Source organism: Rhopalosiphum padi, chromosome 3 (assembly GCF_020882245.1).
Source record: "Rhopalosiphum padi isolate XX-2018 chromosome 3, ASM2088224v1, whole genome shotgun sequence".
NCBI lineage: Eukaryota > Metazoa > Arthropoda > Insecta > Hemiptera > Aphididae > Rhopalosiphum > Rhopalosiphum padi.
Window position 1 is genome coordinate 10,840,037 of NC_083599.1, and position 24,846 is coordinate 10,864,882.

The following is a 24,846-nucleotide window of genomic DNA, read 5'->3' on the forward strand; positions in this document are numbered from 1 at the left end:
TTTAGGCATTTTTTAATTTTTAGTTTTTAGTCCATTTATTGTTTTTTCTTTGGACTATTTTGTGTATTTTTTATAGTATTTATTAAAACGATACTATTTGTTTACTTGAAAGCTTTCACGCACTGCCGAAGTGGCTGCGGGTTGATTGAGTAGGTATTTGAGTGTACACTCATACATCGACTTAAGTATTGTCTATGTGATATATTTAACGTAATCGTTCTTATTTTAGATGCTATTTATTTATCAAAATAATTTTTAATGTATATTTAAATAATATATTTTAGGATTTTTATAAGTGTCTATATTTTGCGACTATCTTGACTATATAATATGTCATCTGCCCTATATATACACGAGACTCATTTTAGTTACTATATATAATTTACGATGTTATCATTTTAATATTATTGTGACTAGCTGACCTTTTTAAAGACTATACCGTTACCGATAAATTTCACTGTTAGCCGCGAGACACAGTAATAAAATTGTCATTATGTAATTATAATGTCTTTTTACATTTTAGAAGTCGTCGTCGTATATGTACTTTGTTTTTTATTTTACCTGCATCGGATTATTCTGAGATTTACATAATAATGTTGTTATATAATACCTTAAACTGCTTAAAGTATACATATCGAACTATTCAAACGACTGCACGACGATATAAACCGTATAATGTAGATTTAAACTGGCGGCAAATCAAAGCGGCTCCGTTGTTATCACTTTCTGGTTTCTCTATTATACATGCGTGTACGGCAATTCGCCCGGTACAGTACCGTGCGATAATTGAATACAATAAAACACTGGGTCAATTGGTACAGGTTTATCGCACGTGCTAATTCATTTTAATGTAATAATGTGCCATTTCTTATCGTCGTCGATGGTAGGCGTACAATAATATGCAGTGTTTAGTACCACGCGCGCGCTCACACAATGATCACGTACGTATGTACACACTATACATTACACTATAGCCTATATGCGTGTGTACATGGACACGAGTAATGATAGTATGCGAGTACTCACGTATGTGCGCAACGTACCTATATATAGGTGGCCCTCACTCGATCAATTAATATTGATCGATATCACCGCCACCGTCGTGCCTAAATATAATTGGGCAATATACTTAGTCAAAGTTGTTATGATAATAATAATAATAATAATAATAATATTATACAAAGATCGTTATAGGTCGAGTGTGCTGCCGATTATAATACGTTGGTAACTTTAATAATGATTTGCGCGGGCGTTAGCTCTACAACACTATATCGTATATTTTAGTTCTCGTAATAATCGCGTAGGTATAATAACACAGTGATACCTGCAGTGTGTGCCTATATGCAATATACCTAGCTATTGTGTATATATGGTGACTTAATATATATATATATATATATCATATATACATGTTGTTATATATATGTGATATTAAATTATTATATAGTGACCGGCCGCCACCACGGTCATCGGCGACCGCCACCTCCACCGCCGCCACCAGCACCACCTCCATCATCGCATCCACAACAGTAGTCGCCGCTGACGAAAGTCCTTCCGACTCGCCGATTCGCCGCCGTCACCGCTCGTACACGTATAGATCATATCTAGCTCTATATTATATTCTGTTTTCGTCGATCATTCATTTATCCGGTCCCGCACACTATATAGTAGCAATCGCATTGCAGTCGCAGCAGTCATTGCGCCAACACCATCAATACTCCCAGCACCACATATGCAGCTGTCCAGCGCGAAATTCTCGATCTCCGCCGCTGCATCTCGTCGCTATTGTATCAGCACGCATCTCGTCTTGCACGCATTTCATATACCCGACCGTTGTAGCATTAGATGCACTCCGATCTACCATCACAATATTATATTATTGCACTGACTGCAAAGAATGATCAATAGCGCTGCGCACGACTAGTTTGAGCGTAACGGAAGACGACGACGGCGGTGCGTTTACGCATTGCGGAAGCAGCAGCAGCAGCCGCTGTACAGATATACCATACGAGCGGTACACGGCGTGCTCGTAGCGAAAGCATCAGGCGCCCGAGACGAGAGCACCGACTGCACAGTGACGATTGAGGCGAATAGTCGTGGAACCTGGCGCAAAATCGCCTGCACCGTCAGCTCAAGGTACCTATTACGCATTGTGTGTTTTAATTTTATCTTATTATTATTATACAGCTTCTGCGCGAATTGTCATCATTATCGGTATATAATATTATATAATGTGTCATGTGTACAAGCCATCGTTTATTATTTTAACGGTTTCGTTTCGGTTCGGTTGAAAAAAAAAATGTTGGTTTGGGTTTTACGGGTTCTCAAAAACATGAAATTTAATTTTTTATGCTTTCAATTACTTTATTTTATATTATTTTTTAAATCGAGTAGGTATTTAATTTGTTAAACAAAATTGACTTTTTAATTAATTTGAATTAATGACTGCTATTTTTAGTCTACTGTCTTTCAGATGTTAGGTTAGGTATCAATGGTATAATATTAATAATATTATTATCTCTTTAATTAAAAATAATATTGTTCTATCTATTACATTATACAGATGTGAACATTTATTTTATAGTAGTCTCGTTATGCTATTCGATTCGAAATTTAAGAATTTTAAATACAATCACCACTTGGATAACCCTCATTTAATGTTGAAATATTAAGATTTTGGTAACAATATATTATATGTTATAAGTTATAACTATATACATTACTCATTATTGTTACTGAATACTAGCACAAAACAGATGACGACTCTAATACTATATAACCTACAAATTGTTTTTACTTTTGGAAATAATAAATTATTATAGGTATATTATAATTTTTTCCATCTCCGATTAGTATCTGCAATCTATATCTATTTTAATCCAATAATATAATATCGGATTTATTATCGATTCATTTTAGTTTATATTTATCATTACAAATCTGTAGGACACATAATAATACGATACAATTAATATTCAATAATAATATTTTCATTATTGAAATTTTAGACTTTTATACTATATTTTAGTTATTACTATTATTCAGTGTAAATAAATCGAAGAATATCTATTGGAATTTGGAACCTAAAAGAACTACACATATATATTTCAATTTCAGTTCATAAAAGAAATTATGATGGACTCTGATCTGCTTTCAGTCTAAAACCGATTCTTTCAGTTCTTTTCGTGTTAGGTCTAGAGAGGAAAATACATTGAAAATACCATCTTTTAATAGTTGTGCTGATCAAATACTGATGATTTTGAACCAATGATAAGATAAAATATTATTTTTTAATTGAATATGTGAACAACTACGGAATAGAACTTTTAATAAAGGAGAACGCACATTGGGTTGAAATTATTTTTATGTAGTTACACGATAATTATAACAAGAGGTATCTAATTATTGTATTTATACAGAGTTATAACAATTATGACATAATTTTCGTTTTATTTAAAAACTTTTCTTTACCATAATATTATTATTTTTTAAATAAAGTACCTAGTTTTTTTATAGATTATTTAGCGAACATTAAAAAAAGTTTGCAGGCCCGTTATACAGTCGCGCATTTTCTTCCGCACGTGTGTTTCGATCGTCAAGTGTCACGTATGAACTTAAACAATGTTTTGCGTACGTATACAAAGATACACGTATGCTACGCGTGACTATTAAATGAACCTAAATAAATAACAATACATAACATCAATAAATAAAATTACTTTTAAAACATTAATAATTAAACTAAGATGTTTTATTAAAATATACTTAAATAAATAAATACTGGAGCTTATAATCTGTTATAATTCTTGAAGTTGAATTAAAGTAACTTAAAGAACTTTCTAATAAAAATTCCTGTACAAAGTTATTAATCTGATAACTTATTTAAAACAAATTTTTATACGTGGCCTAAATAAATTTTTGTTTGAATTAAAATTTTATTAAATACAGTATATTCGAGTTAATAAAGTTATTGATTTAGGTATTTTATTATAATTATTTTAATATGATCAAGACACTTATTAAAATAGTGAAATTATTAATTAAGGTTAGGTTTGATTAGATAAAACAATATATAATACAAATTATATGATTTAATACATCTTATTTTTATCTAATTAGTAAAACTATTATATTTGTGCGGTGTGTATATTGGTTTTTGAATCATTTTAGAATCATAAAATAAGATATTACATGGAATTATAGTGAAAATAATTATATATTTCAAGCACCGTGAGGACAATTTTATTCAGTTGGAATTTATTGAATTTGAGTCATCGCAGTTTCACTGACCAATAACCACGATCTCACGTCCCCTCGGAAATTTAATGTAATATTTATTTCTGGCCCTGATTCCAGTTGTTTTTTGAATATCAATGATTTCGCGAGAGGATTTACGGAAAAAACCGTGGTCTTGTTATTTACAAGAAGTTGTATAAAATCGTGAAATGTTTTGATTAGCACGTGCGAGCATATTATTGTGTGCTTCTATGCGTGCGTTTTGAAAGATAATAACGTGGGCATTATATTAGATGAAAGTAAATTATGCGACGAAATACAATAAGCGGGCCGGTAATAATATACTTACATTATTCGTGACATTTCGTATTTAAATAATATCTTGTCGACATAATTTGCATAGGTATATAATATAATATTATACATACTGGTACCTACTATATACATAATTGATATTATACATGAGTTGTACGATTTGAGAAGACTTAAAAATATTACGAATGTTAGGTATAATGGTGCGGTATAGGCCAAATAGCCAATAGTGGATGATTTCACGCCCGTAGTCATCATCGTAATCATCGTCATCGTCAATCATCATTATGTTTAATGGTGATGTTTGTGCGACATGTTGTATTGTTCATTATAATCGTTATTATTATTCGTGTATAGATTTCGTATCGAATAGTCTTAATACTCGCATGCGTATGATGTAAATTAATTGTCCATTTTCGTTGGAAATTGTGTGTTGTTGTCCGGTCACCACCATAATCGTACATAGTGCATTATCATTATTATGTGCGTGTGATGTAAATTGATAGGCAGTTTTCGTCAAAGTTGTTGTTTCATACGTGTTTGTCGTATATTCATCACGCGGCCGTGTGTGATGTAAATATAGTAAATACTAGGCCATTTTCGACGTTCTTCGACCTGTATTTTTTTTTTAATTTTTTTATTATCGTTATTTTTTAATACCAACAATAAATTATAGGCGCGTACACGTTATTAAAATATTATAATAGTACGCACTACGCCTATATAAAGTCGTGCATTGTGCAACTTTTGTAAACATTTCGTACCTACTATCGTTGTAACGGGTAGGCGCGTGTTGGTGTGACGCTCATATTTTTTTTTTTGAATTTCATAATAGCTTTACCGCTACGAAATCAAGAAATACCACTATTCGAAATCCGGAATCGTTATATGAGTGTCCGATTGATACATTATAGCGGCGTCTGTATAATCTCATAAATGCATTTGAATATTTAAATTCGACAATAAACTATATATGCCTACTGCAGCGTTTTTGCTGTTTCATAGTCGCCACTTGCCACTTGGACAAGCCGTAGCTCGTTTTAATGTCTACCCATGTAATAATGATGGCGACAAAGATATAGCAGTCATAATACGGAGAAAACTACTATTAAGTTGAGGCTGTACTGGCTGTAGTGATTGTGTCTTATATGCACACGCTGAATATTGATGACCTGTCCATATGCAACATAATATATTATAGTATTTTCGACGGTCAAAATTTCGAAAATTTCGAAATACATTATAATTTTACATATTAATATTCCTTGAAAAAAAAAAACTATAATATATCTATATTATTTGTATATTATTATTATCTTGGTTCAAATATACTGCGCATAACAATAACTTAACAAAAAATACGTATAGAGTATAGAATATAGATAATTTTTTTTTTATATACAAGTATAGATAATATAATATTATCAAATAATTTTAATATTTTATAATTTTTTCAACGTATAATGACAGTTTTTAAATCGTAAGCCATCAAACTCATGTTTTTACAACATCGAAATCAGTGTATTCCTGATGTATATATTATACTTTTACTACAGGCTGCAGCATAACTGTTGCACACAAACGCAACCCAATACCCACATGTGCTATGGGTTATGGGTACTTATAACATGTTATTACAACTTTATCATATTAAACTCTTGTATATTATTAATTATCGTTATTGTGAGTGTATTTGTAATGTCGTAGATATTATATACACCTATCATTAAATGGAAAAATAGATCACCGACCAAATTTGTTGTCAATCGCGCGCCTCTATGTGAAATATATTATACAAAATAGTAATGCGTTCGCGAACCAGTTTCTTACCGTCAATTATTTTCGACACACGACTATATTTGAGTTAGGTATACGCGAGATTATTACTATACACATAATATAACATATAGATATAACTTATGGGCTTATGCGCTTATGGCCTATAAGATATTAAATTTCCCTACGAGCTACTATTTACTCTCTCACATACACACACGTCACACACACACACACACACACACACACACACACACACACACACACACACACACACACACACACACACACACACACACGTCATGTACCTTCACCCTACACTCCTTATTATGTACGAGAATATATAATGTAGACAGTAATGATAATAATTATATTAAGGTATGGAAAGGTAAGGAAAGAAAACCGCGGCCGATAAGTGTGCATACGCGCGAAAGTACGAAAAATACTATTCACACGACTATATTATATAGGCGCGCCCAATATCGACGTTACATGATATTATTATTATTGTTATTATATCCACACCACCGACTACCGAGTTCCAATCATTATGAATTATTACGACTATCGTCGTAATTATTGTTCAGATTTCGCGGTTTTTCATCAGCCGCGATCGAAGGGCGACTATCGTCGTTGTCGCCGCCGCCGCCGCCGATAACGAGAATATAATAATAATAGTAATAATAATCGTCGCCGTAATGGTTTTAATCGTAATAATAGTAACAAGTATAATAATAATATAATGGTCGCGTAATAGGTAGGTACACGCACAACTATAATGTAATAAAATTGTAACTATAATATAATGTATCTACACACACACACACACACACACACACACACACACACACACACACACACACATTACGACCTATACGTGCGGCATATAATATTAAATAATAATAATATAATGATGTATATATTAAATTATTATTATATTTTTTATTATTTTTATTATTATTATTATTATTATTATTATACGGCGGCGTACGATTTCTTGGCCGTGGCTGCTGTTGGCGGTGGCGATGGCGGTGTCGGCGGGGACCGGCTACGGTGTCCTCGCCGACGGGCCAAGGTGAAACCGAATCGAGTATATAGGTAACACTCCGGCGTTGGCAAGACGTGGTCGCGATCGCATGTACGCCGATATTATAACGAAGCACCGCCGTTGCGGTCGAGCGATCGCGATCGCGAGCTGCAGCGCTCGTGCCCTCGCTCGCGCCCAAACAAGTGATTGTTGCCGCCGCCGCCGATTTTATTATAATAATAATAAAAAAAAAACGAATTTTAAAAGTAAAACGTAAATAATAATGGTAAATACAAAAAAATAAAAACGTCATCGTGTATTGAGTGGTATTCTGCGTGTAAACAAAAACAACGACCATATAACCTACCTAATAATAATAATATGATAATATAAACAACGAATAAACGTACCGTAGCGAGGGCGAACCACGATCGCACACAATGTGCGGACGTTTATTATTATGAAAAATATAACAATATAATATAAGCGGCAATTGCTTATTATTTAACAATTTGTCTTATGTACATAATATATATATATATAATAGGTACAATAATGAATTATGTAAAACATACATTATTATTTTTTGAAATATTATAATAATGATGTGACGCGATTGTATTATTATAATAATATCGGTAAACACAATAATAGGATACGTATACGCGTAATATGAGGAGAGGAGAAGAATATTGTTTATAGCATGAGATCGGTTTTTTTTAACCATAAAATATTATGTCTAAATTATGATGGTTTTCCATCTCGATAGCGATGTTTTTGTTCTCAGTAGGAAAATCAATTTCATTCAATTCCGATTTCTATGGATATTCAAGATTCATTCAATATCGTTTCAATACTCTCAATATTAATTTTTTTACCTGTTGCTATAATATATCTCATCATATGATACATTGTTACTATAGTGATTTATACACTTACACGTTTCACAGTAAGTAACTAACTCTAACTTACGTAGATATTAGACCGGATTGGGTTACACCGTGTCGTGAATATACACAAAAGGTAACGAAATGAACATACTTCTGTTTCCTAACTCTTTGATGTAGACGTGGAACCCTAAAGTCGTCGCCAGGTAACAATAATGAAGTTTGGAAGCACCGGCGGCGGCACGTCTGCGGGAAGCCGATTTGACAAATTTCTCTGTGTACGCGCGCACATGAAATATACACGCACCACAAACTTGCACCTATCACGGCTTAAACACATTTATAATAATAATAATATGATATTATATCCGATTGTAACAATAATTATTTTGATTGTTGGTATCCGAATGCCGTTTGATGATCAGCGCCGCTGCATTGTGTATTTGTGTATTTTATACGTGATTATCGTTTTGGTGAAACGCTACAGGCGTATTATATTTTTATATACCTACTACAATGTTCATAAAATATAGGTGGATAGTTTCGTTTTCTCTTCTATTTGTTCGTGTCGTTTTCACTTAACCTAACCTAACCTATAGACTAAAATTACACTGTTATATTATAGACTCGTGCACCCAGTCAGCATGCAATATACAAATACGAACAAACGTTGTTATTTTTAATCCTCAAAGAACCTAATTAGAAATTAAATATTAACTTTTTATATTGTATTAAATTAAACAAGAGTTTATTTTTAAATATTTTCTTCTATTTATTATCAAATGTTTTTTTATTATTTTAATTTCAAAGGTGTAGAACATTTCCTATGTATAGAAGGTGCAAGTGGGGTACCTACTATAGATGACTACAGTTGAAAAAGTAATTATAGGTACCTCTTATAGTCTTATATGGATATTCCTATATAATAATTAAAATTATTTCGAAGATTGTAGGTTTATACATCAAAGTTTAGTTCAGTAATCATTATATAAATAATGCTTATAAGAGTTATATTTAACACATATTAACTTATCAGTGTAAAACTATGTAAACTGTGTATAAAGAATATAATATATAATAAAAACTAACTAAAAAATAATAATTTTAATTATATTACATAAATAAATATACATGTCCAATGTCTTCAGATTTAATAATAAAAAAAAAAATGTTAGAATTTAATATTTTAAAAATCAGTTTTTTGTAAATGTTTATTTGACTTAACAAACTTTTATTTTACCCACTATTTTTATATATAAAATTAAAATCACTATAGCAAGCCACAAGTGTTTGGTGCAGGTTAGGTTAGGTTAGTGCTACGATGTCGACGAATATGTTAGAGCACTTATATATAATTAATGTTTAGTTGTGTTATTACATTTATTAGTTTGAAACTATAATTAGGTTAATTAAAAAAATATTGTATTAAAATTGTAAAAAAACGAAAATCTTCAATATTTACAGTGCAAAAAATTACCATGAGGTAAATGCGGAAAAATAGTTCTGTTCAGTCTTAAATTAAATTAATTTAAATTAATTAAAAAAATTGTTTACTAAGAAATTAAAAAAATAAAATCAATTTTAATTTTGTTTAATGTAATTAGTTTAATATTTACTCTATAGGATTAAGATATCATTATATCTTTATTTTTCTGAAAAATACAGTATACTTTCATAAATATTATGCACCGAAATTAAATTAAGTACCTATATATATATAGTTGAAAAATTAGCTTAAATTGTAAATAAGTAATATTATTGGTATTTAATTTTGCAGTTAAATAATAAAAATATTGAAAAATGCATAAATTTCCGTTTTTAAAAAACATATTATTAGAAAACAATGAGCAGGTTCTCAGAAATAAATGCAATTTGCATTGAAATACAAGTCCTATACACATAATTGGTATGAACAATATTGTGGTTTAATAAACTGAATAAAAAGCAATTGTTATTGGCGGCCGTGGAGTATAACAATATGCAAATTTCATCAGGCGACAACATTATATGAGTTGCACGGATTTTATTTAGCCGTCAATGTATTACCTAGAGCATCTGCATCCGCATTCATTACACCTTATAAAGACCATGAATACACGGGCCCCACGTCATGTAATTATAAATTATATTTTAAAATTCGATAAAAATAATTTAACATTATAAATTTAAAAAAATATATCAATGAATGTCAATGAAACACCTGTTTATGTTACTTTATGTTTATTTACTTAACTATTATTGCTATTTCTTTTTATAGAGGCACTTTTGATAAAAGTATTTATTAATAAATTTCTCATAATTTCTAAAGTGATACATTTTATTTATATTTATATTATTATTATGTTGTATACCTATATTGTTAAAAAGAAAATGGTACATTAATTTCTGTTAAATTGTTAAACGCACTAAAGAAAAAAAATAAAGTTAATAATTCCAAAAACAAATTATAAATTACTAATTTTTAGCTTTTTCCTTCTAAAAAATATTGAAAGCAAACCAACTGTTTAAACAAAAAATACAACTTACGTTTTGATTCTGCATGGTTGTATAAATCTAAATGTGACGTGATAAATAATTTATACTTAAAAAATTGTTATCGTAGTTTTTATGCACAATATTAAATAAACTACGAAGCTGTCATAATTATTTAGATTAGATTTTTTTTTCTATTATTTCTATGATTTGTAATGACCTAGCTAATACCTGCTAAATTTTAAATTGAGAATACAATAAAATTACACATTTTTAATATTAAACTAGTAATTATGGGCGTGCACAGTCTGTAGAGGTTCAAGGTGTAGCATGATGTAATATAGTTCATTTTCTATTTTTTTTTTTTATAAAAGCCAGTCTAAAATAAAACCACTCTTTTACTTGATTTCAGGTTTCACAATGAAATCTTATTCTTACACAATATAAATAATTATCTCTTAAAAAATAAACAACTTTAAAATGGTTTAATGTATGCAGTTAATCTTTTATTAACTAAAAATAATAAATAAATGAAAATACAAAATATTTATAAAAATGAATATATATATATATCATACATTGCATTATATATTGTAATATTATTCAATTACAATTTACAGTACAATAATAATAAATTATTTTTCTGTTGATAAATTAATTAAATATTCTTATTTTTCTATTTTTCTAATACAATGCCATTAACTCGTGCAATAAGTAAATCCATTATTTATGAAAATGTACTAAGGAGTTGACAGTAGTTATAACTTTACTTATAAGTTATAAGGGTCTTTAATGTTACCTACTATCACGGACCATCAAAAAAAATGTTTTAGTGCAGCAATTCCTGCCTATGCTGCCCCTGTGCGCACATATTTATGCTTACTATTGAATTAATAAAATGTAATTAAATATCTACTATTTATTATACGTAATAATGTAATACAATATACGATATTAGGTATAATTATTTATATTACATATAATATATTAAATCAATAATATATAATAAATATTTATCACCAATATGATGAATAGTTAACATTAAACTATAAATATATATTAATAGCTGTACCTAGTATAAGTATCGTCAACATTGAGGACGATTTCTGGTAACAAATTGTCAATTGGATCTGTAGTTGGTATACCAAAAAAAAAATAGTTTAGTTTTTTGTTTAAAATTTATAAGTGATTAAAAGTGGAAAATTCCCAATAAGATTGTATTATTTTTAAAAATATTTAAGACAAATAAAAAATATTTACATAGAAAAACGAGAATTTTTATGCAATTCCAGTTTTGGATAATATCGGTTTTGTTTAATTTGTTAAATTGAAAAAATTTAAAATAATTGTATTTATTCCTACTATAAAATGTTTAAACCAATTTTAAACCATTTATACCATGAACCTAATTGCACTGTTCCAAGGTATATCGGTAATGATTTATTAATATAAACAATAATATTATAATATATATAATATCAATATAATTATTATATAATTGGTACATCCGATGTGTTTAGAAATAATTAGTTTAACATACCATATTACTAATAGAAAAATAAATTACCATAGTAATATAAATAAATTATAAAATACATTTAGAATAGAGGCTGACACACCGTCTCCGCTCAGAATTAATTTTCATATGCAATGATTTATTATTGAATTCAAATTCAACACATCCATTACAGTGACCTACTCATCAATGTCGATAGGTATAGGTAGGTACACTCGAAACCTATACTATATTGCGAAGACTGACTTCTTCGGTTTTTCTTATATTCGTATGTACATATGTCATTTGAATAATAGAAATAATTATTTCGTTGAGATTATTAATTGATTTTAAATCTGTTTAAATCTATGATTAACCTATTTCAATACATATAATTTAGGTATATCATTAAATTAATGTTTGTAATTTTACTTTCCGTGCATAATTTTTTGTGGGGTTATGAGATGTGTTTATGTAGGTATGAAGGGCAACTAACAAACGGGGATTAAAGCTCCCACGCATCTGTTATTCGCTGTAGATATTATATCATCATAGCCAATAGAATTTATTCATGACTAGATGATAAAGCCACATTTTCGTTGGCGGAGTCATCTTTGTCGTCGTCGTTGATTGTTTTTATACGACGAAGACAATAGTTGAGGACAATAAGCCGATTTATTTTGAACAATATTATTATTGTTGTAATAACTATAATAACAGAATAATGACGATAATGGTCGTAAAAGCCGTGTCATTTCACGCCCGCGTATATATATAATTTTCCAATTACCGCAGTTGTCGTCGTTACATCGTCTATTATTTCTTCAGTTATTAGTTATTACCTACATAATATTATATAATACATAATGCCTATATTTACAATTATTGTTATAGGCAAAGCACCTTATAAATGGACACGGAAACGTACCTATCTAAACGGTGACCGTAAGTTTATAAAAAATATACAGTATACACACACACACACACCACATAATTATATGCAATATGAATATCAAGTTTAAAATGAACAATTTATGTGAGACAGTAAATTCTGTTCGACAGTATTACTTACCTACCTATAAGTAAATTAATTAATTTAACGATTTATCAATAATATATATTAACTACTAATATCAGAATATATAATGCAGATAATATTTTCTATGTGCACGAAATAGCCGATAATGGTCATCATAGTTGAAATGCGAGTATTATAATAATATTACCTATAATATAAACAATAAATTGCCGCGACGGCATATAGTCACTGTATAGGTTTAAGCGCAGTATACGTTTACCCGTCATAATATTATATACAATAGCATCTACGATACGTCTTATATAATTCGTTGTGCGTTGTAACGTATAAGTAGTTCCGGTGTGCAGGTCTAGTTATAATAATATGTATATAATATAATAATAGCGAGTATATACTGTATGTACCTGTACCCGTTTAGGTATATTGAGTATTATTATTATTAATTATTAATGAGACGCCGCCGCAGTTAAGTAGCCGCGGTATATAATAGGTGTATATTAATAACGTGTGTGTAATGCGCGCGTCGTTAAACAACGTCTATAACTTCATAAATACCTCTATATCGTGCCCGTCGTCGTGCGGTCGTCGAACAACCGGCGCGAAATCGTATGTATGTGTGTTAAGGTCACGTCAATGCCGCCGTTAATATTCAATAAGCACCGCCGCCGTTAAATCAATAAGCCGCAAGTACGATACGTATAATGACGATACGATATTTACGTACAATAATGTGGAGTAGGAATATCCTAGGTATAATGAGTTATAGTAATAATAATAGTAATAATAATCATAATATAATATTATATAATATTTTATTATACTTAATACGAGATACTATGCGGCGGCGAAACAATACGATAATACTACTGTTGTAAGCTTTTTTATAAGGGTCTGGTCACTCGCGCACAAGCCATACAATGAGTACTTCCGATTTCGTTGGATTTCCCACAATATCACTGTTGGTCAAAATGTATATCAGATTTGCGAAATCGTTCTAAACACGCGTTCACATGATTATTATTATTATTTATTACATAGTATAACCATTAATAATATATATAAACAATACATTCGAGTAACACCTATGTGTATTTTTCAGTTTTTTTTTTATCGTCGGGCGGATAGGCGAGGCGTGATAACATCATCGTTATGCATAATATTATTACAATCATCATCACGGGTGTATATTGTATCGACGCGACGCTATGTATTTAATTACTAATAAATAATAATATAATATGATTACGACGATGATGAATACCCCCACAGCTACGTATCCGATACATAACGCATTTATACGTCGACGGATGTGCGTGCGTTGTGCAATAAAAAATTAATGATAATTTATCAGCGCGTGGGTTGTACGTATTAAGAACCGATACGCCACAGCGCGTCTTGACGAGTGGTCAGGCGGACGTCGACAAACTTGCGCGACCAGTCGTTTGTGTCAAAGGGTAGTTATTATTGTACAGTATATATATTTATTGGCGCGTATTACACATAGGTATCTGTATAATATACTATATCTGTGTGTGTGTATATAGCTTCCGAGTTATATATCTACGTCTGGTCGCCTGCACTGTCCTATTTGAGGTGAACAATTAAATATAGATTACTGACATATACACTTAAGCGTGCACACACCTCTTATGATAATTATATACTCAGATTGTACCAATAGTTTATGTATATTATACCGACACAGGCTTGTGCACATATCAGTTGATGTTTCTCCCCGTCATCCTGCAGCTGACCAGCTATATATACAATCGACAGGCATCTGGACACGCTAAGGTGTGATTATACGATTATTTTCCACGAGTGAGGTATCAACATTTTTTTCAAGTCAATATTACCTACTTGAAAAGTATTGTAATATCCAGTAGGCATTTTAATTTTATCTTGGAGAAACCAACATTTGATTCGGGACTATAATATGTATATTTATATAGAAAGTAACAGTCTTTGGAAACTCGTATAAAAAAAAAAACGAACTCTATTATCAATAAACTAGGCACATCCGCACATCCATCTTGACCGCGTGCTCGACCATAATAATATGGTGATTATGATGATGATAATAATAATTTGTTAAGTAAATAATGATGACTTACGTATTAACAGTAACATGAATATATGCAATTTAAAGTTGGATCGTTAAACCTCAAGTTTGGTTCCGTGTAATAATACATATTTACCTACCTATATAGTATATATATTATGTAGCGGTCATCTCGTACACTCAAGTGTAATTCCTGGTTAAATTTCAGTTTTCAACTGACCGCAGACCGCGTTTTATGATATGCAAATATTACATAGCATTATAAGTATTATGTATTCAATCCTTCCGACTTTAATATTATAGCTTATAGCTATAATACTTCCCTGATCCACACCACTAAATTGCAGTTGAAGGTTTTTGATGGTTTTTTTTTTTTGCTATTCGAGAAAATATGATTAACCAGTATATAAATTCATAACTGATACATACTTGCTATTAATACGTTTTTGACGAATTATAATTAATTAATTAACATGTTATAACTGAAAACCCGATTTATATGCACATTTTTTATTTTGAAAGTCATTGAAAATTCTAGGTTAAACTAAAATGTATTTTTCATGGTCTCGATAATTTATATTATATACCGTCATACCGACTGCAATTTAAATAGCGTCATATATTATTTATGCATATTGTGACCTGTTCCACCACTCTTATTAATTTGTTATACTTTTATTCGTTTATATACGCCAACGTTCAATTAAAATTTGTCAACAAAACGTATACTTACCGGAAAAAGAACGTATAGATTTTAATAGTGTGAGTGATTATTTAAATACTTAAAAATATACTATTAACTATACTTTAATAATAATACCATAGAGTATATGACGATTGTAATCATAAAAGTGTATACATGATAGTGCAGTAAATTGAATAATTTTAAATTAAAACCACCTATAAGTTTGAATATTCATGGATAATAATATATAATTAAAATAATTATTTGGTAACCATAGTTGCCAAAAAATGGATATTTCCCGCTTCGATTTGCTTTTTGAGTACGATGATAGGAATTAAGTTTTTAAGTTAATGGCATGATTACAAACATAATCAGGGTATAATTAAAATTATAATATATATAGGTTGTTAGAATAGATTTATCTTTAATAAAACGTAATATTAAAATTAATTTTGATTAAAAACTGAAAATTGTTAAGTATAATACAATATTAGTTATGTAGACATCTATTATCTTATATTTATTTTCATATTCATTAAATGTGATTATTATTTAAAATTTTAAACATTACAATGATTACATCAGTGTAGTATACAATAATCTAATGTTTCACTTATCAATATTATCTATCATATTATAGAATGTTAAAAAACACTGATACAATAGGCATATATAGTATATAAAATAAAGACGCCCGATTTCAATATTAAATTATGGCTGTAGAATATATTATAAAACCTAGAAAATTATCAAATCGTTATAAAATATTTTTGTATTAATCGTAGTTTAATCAAGCAATAAACTATATATCAAATGACTTCACATATTTATTCAATTATTATTGACAAATGGATCTCAATTCGACATATTAATAATATTCCATTAGAAAAAAAAATGAATAGATATATAGTTAAAAATGTACTTTATTATTTTTAGTATAAAAATATTTATATGTATACTTTGTATTTATAATTTAATTGATAGGTAAGTCATAGGCTGTCATTTAGAAGAATGATAATGGATAGTAGGTTTGGGTTATAAAAATAATTGCATTTTGGTTTTAAATTTGAATAGGTAAATTTTACTAGTAATCCTGTACTACTTATTATAAGTTATACATTTATAATTTAAGTATGTAATATATCTATGATTTTTTTAACACATGATCTGTTGTAATGAATTTTATAACACGTAGTAAAATCCATTGAAATATCATAAATACCTTATATATATATATACATTTACAAGTAGCCATATACTATCTAGGTTTATTTGTTCTGTAATAAATAATAAGAATAAAATAATAATAAAATGTGATTTAATCGTCATAAATAATATAAATGGTGAATGAGTCTAATGTTATGTGTACTGTGTAAATATTACATTCAATATTATGTTCTATAGATACAAATACAGTATATATAAACAGTTATCGATTTGTTTATAACTATTATGATTCTTTTTCATTTCAGTTCCAGTCCAGTATTTATACAATATTATAGTAGTAAACCATGACATTTTCGCTAATACGCCCCAAGCTGTATCTATACTATACATCTATATAATATATCACCTATACAAATTTGAACTGTGTATGAACTGAGGTCTGAGGTTAGAGATTTTATTATATTATAGGCATACTATGGTTAGATATCTACTAACCAGTACACAGTCATTTTTGCCTATAATATGTTTCACGTATGTATTTTATTGTATAGAATGGAATATATTTATAATAATATAGTAGGCATTTATAATAATATACGCCGTAAGTACACAAATACTCACCATAATAAAATGACATTATGTACGGTTCACAAGGGTCGTATATCTATCGGAAATCGGAATCGTGTTAATAGTTTGTAGGTCGGCCATCACGGTGGGGTTGGTCAATGAAACGGTGACCCTCTATATTGTTAAGCGAAACACACGTTGTTATAACTGAATAGAAATTTTAACATCGCACATCTAAGGAAGGAAATCGAGTTTCTTAAATTTATAATATATAGCGACGGTACATGCTGTGCTCTTTTTCAAAAACTATAAGAGGTACATAGATATCTACAGAATGGGAATATAAACTAATAATATGTGATATATAATAATTTAATGGATTGTGGGAAGTGAAATCATATTTCAAGCTATATCGAAATTAAAATTTTAAAATCTTATGTATAATATAATATAGGAATGATTGATTGTAAGGACTAATAATTAAGAAACACCATCACCTATGTCCTATATGTTAAGAATCGTATTGTTAAAACGGGGAATTTAATGCACTTTGTACACAATTTTAATATTTGATGTGAAATGTTCATTTTTTAGATTCAAATAACAATAAAATATTCCAATAGAAATTAATTTTGGAAGAGAAGGTCACTAAAAAATACTATTATATAAAAATAGATTTTTGATTTAAAAGAAGACTTTCAAAAATTATAATGAGACAAGTTTCTCTTATTATGAATAAAAAAATTAATTTATAATATACTACTCTTAACATGCATGATATACTCGTATTTTAAGTATTGATGTAGGTATGCGTTTAGGTAGTATTAATAAGTAATAAGTAATAAACGAAATATAACATACGAATAGACTATAATAAATTAAGTAATTAATAATTATAATCATAATTACAATTAGATTTATTTTAAAACTCCAGTTATTAGTTATCTAGTCTTTTCTTTAAAACTTATTTCATCTTAAAATTAAATATTGAATTTAGTAGATTTAGTAGACTCGACATGGATTTACTGGGATTGTAAATACACGACTGACAATTTTTATATGTCATGCATGCGTTAGCTACTTTAACAGTTTTATTCAGGAATCTGTTATGCATTGTACCATTTTACGATTATAATTTATAAAGGTCCATGGCCTTGGACCTTTTTGGTTAATATGTATATTTCTTTTATTGTAATTTGTTAGCAACCACTTATATTTATTATGCTCATATTTATTCAGATTTATTTTATTTATAAACTTTTAATATAGTCTATATTTAAAATACTATCAACAATATTTGTGATACTCAACAGAAATATTCAATAGAATTATGTGTATTCCTGATATTTTAACGATTATTTATTAAAACCCTATTGTGTCTATTATTTTTGTGATGCATAAATACAACAACAATATTGTTTCTAAAATCCATCTTATTTTAGAATTTTTTTTTTGAAAATTTTGATTGTAATTAGAATATAAATCAATTAAATTTTTAATACTTTATTACTTTATACCTACACTATATGTCCTAAATCCCTTATCACTGTAATATGTATACACATGTCCTGTATGTAGGCGCCAACTTTTAGATTTTAGCACGAGGGAAAATAGAATAATTGAAAATACTATACATGAATATTATTCCAATTCTCTTTTTGCTTCAGTTAAAACTAAAAAAACACAATCTTTTTTATAAGTGTTATAATAATAATCAAATAATTTTTGTACAAAAAAGCAAAGTACTATTTTTACGTTTTACCTTAATTACCTTAACCTATAATTATTGAAGTACATAGAGGTGATGCCCCCTTTAAAACCAAAAGAAGAGGCAATTACCACCGTTGTCTCTGTGAAGTCGATGCCTATGGTCTTATATATATATATATATATATATATATATATATTATACACTATATACTAATAAACTGCACAGATAGTACATAACTTAACATTTTTTTTTCATTTTTTAAAAATATTTAAGATTTATGCATTTCTAGCACTTGGTATAATTAATATCACATGTTGCTCTTATTTTAACAAATATTTCACTATTTTATTACTATACCACATAGTTGATGAAGTAATTTAAATGATTTATTTTCTGCTTATTTGTTATTGAAAAATTATGATGTAGTTGTAGATTATTGATAATAATGTGGTACCTAAATAGTAAATATAGGTCTATAATAACTATTCGTTACGTAATAGTTTACGTTTTGGTGTAAACCACAAATAAGTCCCTTGAATCTAAAATCTGATATTATAATATATAAAAATATTAAATTCAAGTGTATCAAATTAATAGATTATTTATTTGGACGAACTAAATTATAGTATTTAGTACCTAAGGATTTTTATATTTTGTTCGATAAGGAGTAGAGCTGTTTAATTTGTGCTTGAAACTTGTGGCCAATACTAATTTTTTAGATAGATATAACATCTAAATAGCTTGAACTTATAATATTTCAAATTTATTTTATTCTTAATAAGTATTGTTGTCTTATCATAGTACCTACTTTTATTTATATAATATATAAATATAATATCGAAAAAAAATTATACATGTACCAATTATTATTCTTTCTACAAAAATATTATTTATTAAATACATCCAATGTTTTGATGTATCTAATATAAATAGAGATTCTAGTAGTCAGTACATATTGAAATTACTTATTTTGATCATTAATCATTTTTAAATTACGTTTTATTTTTAATTAGGTTTATCAGTTTATGTAACGGTTTTTATATAAGGCTATGGCTGATATAAATTAAATTTGTCTTGAAATTAACATCAATAATATTAAAGTTTTTGATTTTGATTTTTTTTTTTAATGATTTTAGTTTACTGATAAAATAATATTTAATAGGAATAATATGATCCACTATAAAAATGTTATTTAATGTTTCCGGTACATACTGATACGTTTTTTATTTCTAATTAAAATCGTACCTTACACGATAATATTGATGAAGTCTTATCTTATCTCATAAGAAACCAATTATTTTCATTTAAATTGTATGTTACTATGTTAGTGTTACGGTTACGTAAAAAAAAACTCGATAAAAATATTAGATTGAAACGTGTATAAATGTTCGGCATAATTAAATTAAAAAGCATTACAATGTGAGTAAATTGTTATTGTGGGTCATGGTAGCTGTTATCTTTTAGGCAATTATTTTTCATCCATATGGCAATTGTTTAAATTATAAAAAACGGCAGTCTATAAATATATTGTAACGAACCCTCTTATTGGTTTATAGTTCTCATTTCGTTCAGTTGACATCGCTAATAATTACGCAGATTACGTACGATTACAATGTACGTATATAATTAATATTTAAAAATTAACGTGACCGAATGAAAAATTGTTATGGTTTTTTCTTGACTGCACAAGTCCGTTTACTCGTATTCTATGCAATATATAAAATATAATATATTACAGTAAATCTTGTTCGATTCAAGTATTCAACTATTCATACAAAATAACTATATTTCTATATAGCTGTATAGTGAGGACAGAGAAGTTGTAGGCTTAGACTATATTTTAGTATACCTACTGTTATAAGTTTAGCAGTGGAAAGTATAAATAAACATTTATTAATTGTATATAATATAATCGCTCTAGTCTATAGCTGCTATAACAACGTTAAAAGTAATATATTTTTTTCGGATTTAAACATGAAATATAGAGACGTAGGTATTTAAGAAACTGTAAGTAAGTTTTATTAGATATTATAGGTAAATGGCGAGTTATAATTGTTTTTTATAGTATTTTTTTGTCGTAAATTCCTACGCTCTTTTAAGTTAGTGTGTTTAAAAGTGTTTTTCACTGTCAAAGACGTCCGGAAATATTTGTATTGTATTGTATTGTATAGTATAGTATAATATACTACGTTAACGGTCGAATTCCATTCCTAACTATTTGGTCACTCAATTTCCTCTCAAAACGATTAGCTGAGTAACTGCGTGGTGGTCGAGGACTTACAAATACAATTGTATTTACAATATAGGTATTCTCTGGAATGCGTGTAGATATAGCATACTAAAATGCACGTATAAGTGTATTATTCTCTTACAATTTGGCGTGCTCGAAGGAGGATTATATGTACTTGGATTTGTAAAACGTCGATAGAACCCAGCAATATAAATTCAATGTCTCCGGTCCGATCCACTCCGCACCCACCGACGGTCAATGAGCCTACCCACTGACGCGTCAAATCGTTGCTTTAGTCCCTACATTCATCACGTGTTTCACCATTGAATAAGTATCGGGGGGCGCCATTATCGTGCATTTCGAAAATGCGCAGTACCAAACGACAACATCGCCTTTTGTACTGTTTAAAATAGCGTACCTATTGTAGTGTTGAAATCACGCATTGTACCATTGATTCCGTATACAAATGTATATCTGTTAAAAATTGATCACTTCTAGTGAATTTCCGTTTTGGATCCCAAACCAGATGTAAATTCTGTGCCGCTTGTGATTTTACAAATCTATCTTAACCTAGTTGAAATAATTTACTGCGTAAAGAGCGGTAATATTGAATAAGATAAATTAAGAAATCAATTGTTTCAGCGTATTTAGAGAACTATACCAAACGACAAAGGCGACAACAATATTACGTGCTGACTGCAGCTACCTGTAGTTTATTACGGTGTCATCGAATTCATCCCATCATTTATCATCAACCATAAACCACACTAACACCAAACAGCGGGCCTAGTCACGTTCACCACAAGAAGATATTATCCCCGCAATTTCAACAGTGATCATTGAGTCAACAGGTATTATTGTTGAAAATAATCAACAAACAAAAAAACATATCTATCTTTTCGACTAAAAGCATTTGTAGAGCTGTCACTATAACGAATTTTGATATTGAAGGTACAGTTCGTCACCAGAACATCTAGCCACGGTATCATCAAAATGGATAACCCGGCAGCAGTGTTAACGGATGACGTAGAAGATTGGAGTCCACGGGCGCCATCGATGGGCAGCGATCAGCCCCAGACAAATGCTAGGTTAAGCGGTGGTTCTGGCGGCAGTTTACCTAATAATTCATCACAGACACAATCAAAAACACCCCAACAACACTACAAGCGCAATGCGTCCACTTATTCAATAGACATTCCAGCAACCCTAGGACTGATGGTGACGAGCGGCAACCCCGCTGCCAACGAAGGATCAACTACATCGTCTACGTGAGTACCTATACTTTTCATATTTGTCAATTATAACAATATTATAGCTGTATTCTAGTAAATGGAATAATTTTAGCATATAATTTATAAAGTAGTCCGGTATAAAATAATAATAATAATTTTTGATTAATAATCATTTGATGCGGAATAAACGTATACATTAAATATGTTTATTAATTACATAATATACACTATATCGTTTAATATAGCCGGTTTTCGATAACGTTTTCCACCAATCGATATCATCGTTCGGAAATTTCTTTCAACGGCAACTGAAGCCGCGTAAACTGTCTAATGTTACAACGTCGGTTATTGTGTGCGTACTACGCAGTACGTTTTTACTTTATTACATCAGCAATCATAATATTATACAACTATATTATTTCATCCCAACAATGTGTATTTCACGTGTATACAATATACATTGTAGTGTATATTATGTATGTTTTCTGTTGATCGCATGAAGTCAACTCGATTCATTTTTCAATTTGTATCGTAGCTTCATCCCCATGTGGTGAAGGCCACCTGTGGCTGTCGTTTTTATTGTAAAAACGATTTCCTGGTGCGGTCTGTCGTGTTGGGTGGTATGAGGGATACATTCTTCCAACTACCCACCACACACGGCCACGATCCGTTCCACCCGTCCACCTTTTTCGGATACTGCGTCGTACTTTTTTCGATGCGTTCAATTTATTATTTCGAAACTGATATTGTTAAACATGGTACACCTAGATACCTGTTGTTAATAACATATCACTGAATAATAGTCGTAAAACTCGTCCCGCAAGTCGCAATACGGTATTATGTTCGAATTCGAACGCGATTAAATGAAATTATCAAAATTCCGATGAACACGTCCGAAATAAAATGTAATTAAAAACCTGCGTAGGTTTGATCTCACGATTCGTCAATCAGCCGGTCACTGCGTTGGACTGCATACCGACGGCGCCATCGGTGTCGGTGCATTTTGCCCGTATTCCGAATTATTCAAAAAATGCACATACGCATACACACCAGAGTTTTATACCTAATCATCGAAATTTCTTTGGTAAATCATCACGCGAATCACTTGGCAATGCGACGAGATTAATTGCTAATGAATTCTCACGCGTAGTACTTTCTATTACATTTAATTTTAATCTCTTCTCATATCGTATATAATATTATATTATACACATATACGCGTACTATCATCATTTTACTGATAATGATATACGAACAACGGAGTTAATTTGTTAATGTAACGTGCGTGCGCCAGTGTGAGAGTGGTTTGTATGTGCGTTATAATCTCGTAAACACATTATAATTATAACATGTATAAATTGTGCATAATAACAATATTATTACGATATACACATTAGAATCGTACAATTTACGGACAGGCACCGGTTATACGTGTGTAGGTATGTGCTATATACCATTAAACGCGTGTAAACATTATAGCGATTTCAATAATGTTAATTATTACCCGTTTTAAGTTCGGCGAGAATTAAATAGTGCATCGGTGCGCGGAAAACGTCGCATGTTTCTCCGAGACACGTGACATTCTTTTGCTCCCGCGTCCGCGCGTTTTTCACACAACTCGCTAATGCATTCGCATATTATGTCGATGTGTATGCACCATAATGTACTTAACTATCGTTACAAAACTATGCGCGTGCCTATGTCTATAACTATTTATCCCCTACCTACTCGTATACTATATATTGTGCGTATGGTAAGCTTGTCGAAAATAGTTTGCTGGTAATGGTCTGGTTATATGGTTTTCGTTCTGCGCTGAGTCCAACCCTTCTTGCTCGACGCGGTTGCACCGTACATCCGTGTTTATTACAACACGTATGTACCATTCCCATACAAAACTGTCCATGCACAAAACGTAGGTTAGGTACCTACCTGTAAATATTGCATTACC

General features: G+C 29.8%; 1 protein-coding gene across 2 annotated transcripts in view; it reads left to right on the forward strand.

Annotated features, from left to right (window-relative positions):
* The first annotated feature begins 1,561 nt into the window (after window positions 1-1,561).
* Window positions 1,562-24,846, forward strand: part of LOC132924622 (proton-coupled amino acid transporter-like protein pathetic) — a 39,776-nt gene continuing 16,491 nt past the window's right edge. The window contains exons 1-3 of one of the 2 annotated variants that reach the window (XM_060989034.1): window positions 1,562-2,136; window positions 22,309-22,517; window positions 22,624-22,934. In XM_060989034.1, the coding sequence (XP_060845017.1) occupies window positions 22,660-22,934 (275 nt within the window). In that variant the 5' untranslated portion in view covers window positions 1,562-2,136; window positions 22,309-22,517; window positions 22,624-22,659. Of the gene's footprint in view, window positions 2,137-22,308; window positions 22,518-22,617; window positions 22,935-24,846 lie in introns of both variants that reach the window. The other variant, XM_060989033.1, reaches the window with a different exon arrangement.